Genomic DNA, 2,401 nt, shown 5'->3' on the forward strand with positions numbered 1-2,401 from the left:
CTTGCATAGGCTGTACATTTATTTTTCAATGTTTATTTATTTCCTATGATGGCTTTCTAGGCTTACTGTTTCTTCAAAAATATAATGAGCATATTCTCTTTTCTTGATTACAGAGGAACCATTTGAATCTTCCATTTTGCGATTTAAGGTTCACACTATTAATTCATTAATTTCATAGCCTTAGACAGGTTGGGATGGAGATATCATTATCTGCCTTCATTAAGAATTCCTCTGCAGAAAAAAGATATTTTAGAAACCTGTGTTCAGAAAATAACATGATGTACCATTAATAGGGAAATAAATTAATTTAGGACAGATTGTCTAAGAACTCATTTAAAAGATTTTCATAAACAGAAGTACTTCCAAACTAAACTAGAGAGATACTCTCTATCTTTGCTTTATTTATGGCAATTATTCTGTGCATGGCAGGGGCTGTACACACATGAACTAATGTAACCCTCAAACAATCTTTTGAGATAGGGTCTATTATCCCCATTTTGCAGACAATGTAACTTGGGCACAAAGACATAAGATAAATTGTTATGAATCATAGAGTTTGCAGGTAGCAGAACCACAACCCCAAAGTGGCTGTCTGACATCTAATTTCATACTCTTATCTATTAACCTATATACAGGAGTTATCATTCTATCAATAGCTTAACATTTCTACAGTATTTTTTAAAAAGTGCTTTATAGATACTGTTATACTTTCTTTTCTCTTTTTAAGAGCTGATGAGCTAAGAAGGGGGGTGCTGAATGGCTAATGATGAAGGTGTAATTATCCCTTCTTACATGTGGGAAAATTAATGCACAGAACCATTGGTAGTTATCCAAAGGCAAAATAAACCAGGGATTTTCCTGTAAAATGGCTCAGTATTTCTCTTTTTTCTGTGTTCACTGTGGGTAGAAAGTAATTTATTTCAATAGAAATTGAAATGACAAGTGAACCTAGAGATTCATTCTCTTCTTTCTTTACAGATCCCAGAATCGCCAATACAGTAACAGGGGGAAGGAACAGTACCATTACTAAGTTCATCCTCTTAGGATTCTCTGAATTCCCAAACCTCACTGTTGTCCTCTTTGCAATATTCCTAGGGATCTACCTCATGACAGTGTCTTGGAACGTGAGCCTCATCGCCCTAATCAGGATGGACTCCCATCTGTACACACCCATGTACTTTTTCCTCAGTAAACTGTCCTTTCTGGACATCTGCTATGTTTCAACCATAGCCCCAAGAATGCTCTCAGACTTCTTCAAGAAACATAAATTCATCTCTTTTATAGGGTGCACCATGCAGTACTTCTTTTTCTCTAGCCTGGGCTTGACTGAGTGCTGTCTGCTGGCAGCCATGGCTTATGATCGATATGCTGCCATTTGCAATCCTCTCCTCTACACAGCCATCATGTCCCCCACACTCTGTGTGCAGATGGTGGCAGGGTCATGTGTAACTGGGTTCTTTGGCTCATTTATCCAACTGTGTGCCTTACTTCAGCTCCATTTCTGTGGGCCAAATGTCATTGACCATTTCTTCTGTGACCTGCCCCAACTGCTGATCCTATCCTGCTCTGACACTTTTTTCTTTCAAGTCATGACCTCTGTGCTCACAGTCATTTTTGGACTTGCATCTGTCCTGGTTATCATAATATCCTATGGTTATATCATTACCACTATTCTGAAAATCACTTCAGATGAGGGCAGGTCCAAGACTTTCAATACCTGTGCTTCTCACTTGACAGCAGTGACCCTCTTCTTTGGCTCAGGTATATTTGTTTATATGTATCCCAACTCTGGTGATTCCTTGAACCAAAATAAACTTGCATCAGTTTTATACACTGTTATAATCCCCATGTTAAATCCAGTGATCTACAGCCTGAGGAACAAGGAAATCAAAGATGCCCTAAACCGATGGAAGAAGAGAATCTTCTTTTGGTGTTACTGATTATGGAATTCAATTCATGTGTACATACAGTGTAAGCAAAATTTCAAGTCAAATATTGATCTTAAACTCTGCTAATTGTGGGGAGAATTACAGATGCTATATTCTTCTGATATAAACCCAAGACTGGCACAAGAGCAGGTAAATCCATGTGAAGAATCTGTGAGTTCAATAATTCTACCATACATCAATTTATCCTAAATAAATCAATAGGCCAAGAAATATGCAAGTACTTTTGTAACTATGTTTGGGGGTATGTCACTTCAACTTCAATTCTCTATCCCTATCTAGAATGGCAATGACCTCAGTGATCAAATATGCCAGTACTGGTCAAGGTTTCCACGGGACTAGCAAGTATCCTGAAAACATCTCATTTTAGGTATGGCAGGAATTACTATTAATAATGAGATATTTTTAAAAAATAATTTCTTGGCTAACTAATTTTTTTCACACCTAACTTATTC

At 37.3% G+C, this 2,401-nt stretch overlaps 1 protein-coding gene across 1 annotated transcript; it reads left to right on the plus strand.

Moving 5' to 3' along the window:
• The first annotated feature begins 935 nt into the window (after positions 1 to 935).
• On the plus strand, positions 936 to 1,940 carry LOC143645565 (olfactory receptor 5AN6-like). Its single transcript, XM_077114851.1, has one exon. The coding sequence runs from the start codon at positions 936 to 938 to the stop codon at positions 1,938 to 1,940; it is 1,005 nt and encodes a 334-aa protein (XP_076970966.1).
• Positions 1,941 to 2,401: the final 461 nt, after the last annotated feature.

The sequence above is a fragment of the Tamandua tetradactyla genome, chromosome 9, assembly GCF_023851605.1.
Source record: "Tamandua tetradactyla isolate mTamTet1 chromosome 9, mTamTet1.pri, whole genome shotgun sequence".
Lineage (NCBI taxonomy): Eukaryota > Metazoa > Chordata > Mammalia > Pilosa > Myrmecophagidae > Tamandua > Tamandua tetradactyla.

Coding starts and splice junctions, on each gene's coding strand:
- LOC143645565 (XM_077114851.1), top strand. CDS start 936: ATGACAAGTGAACCTAGAGATTCATTCTCTTCTTTCTTTACAGATCCC.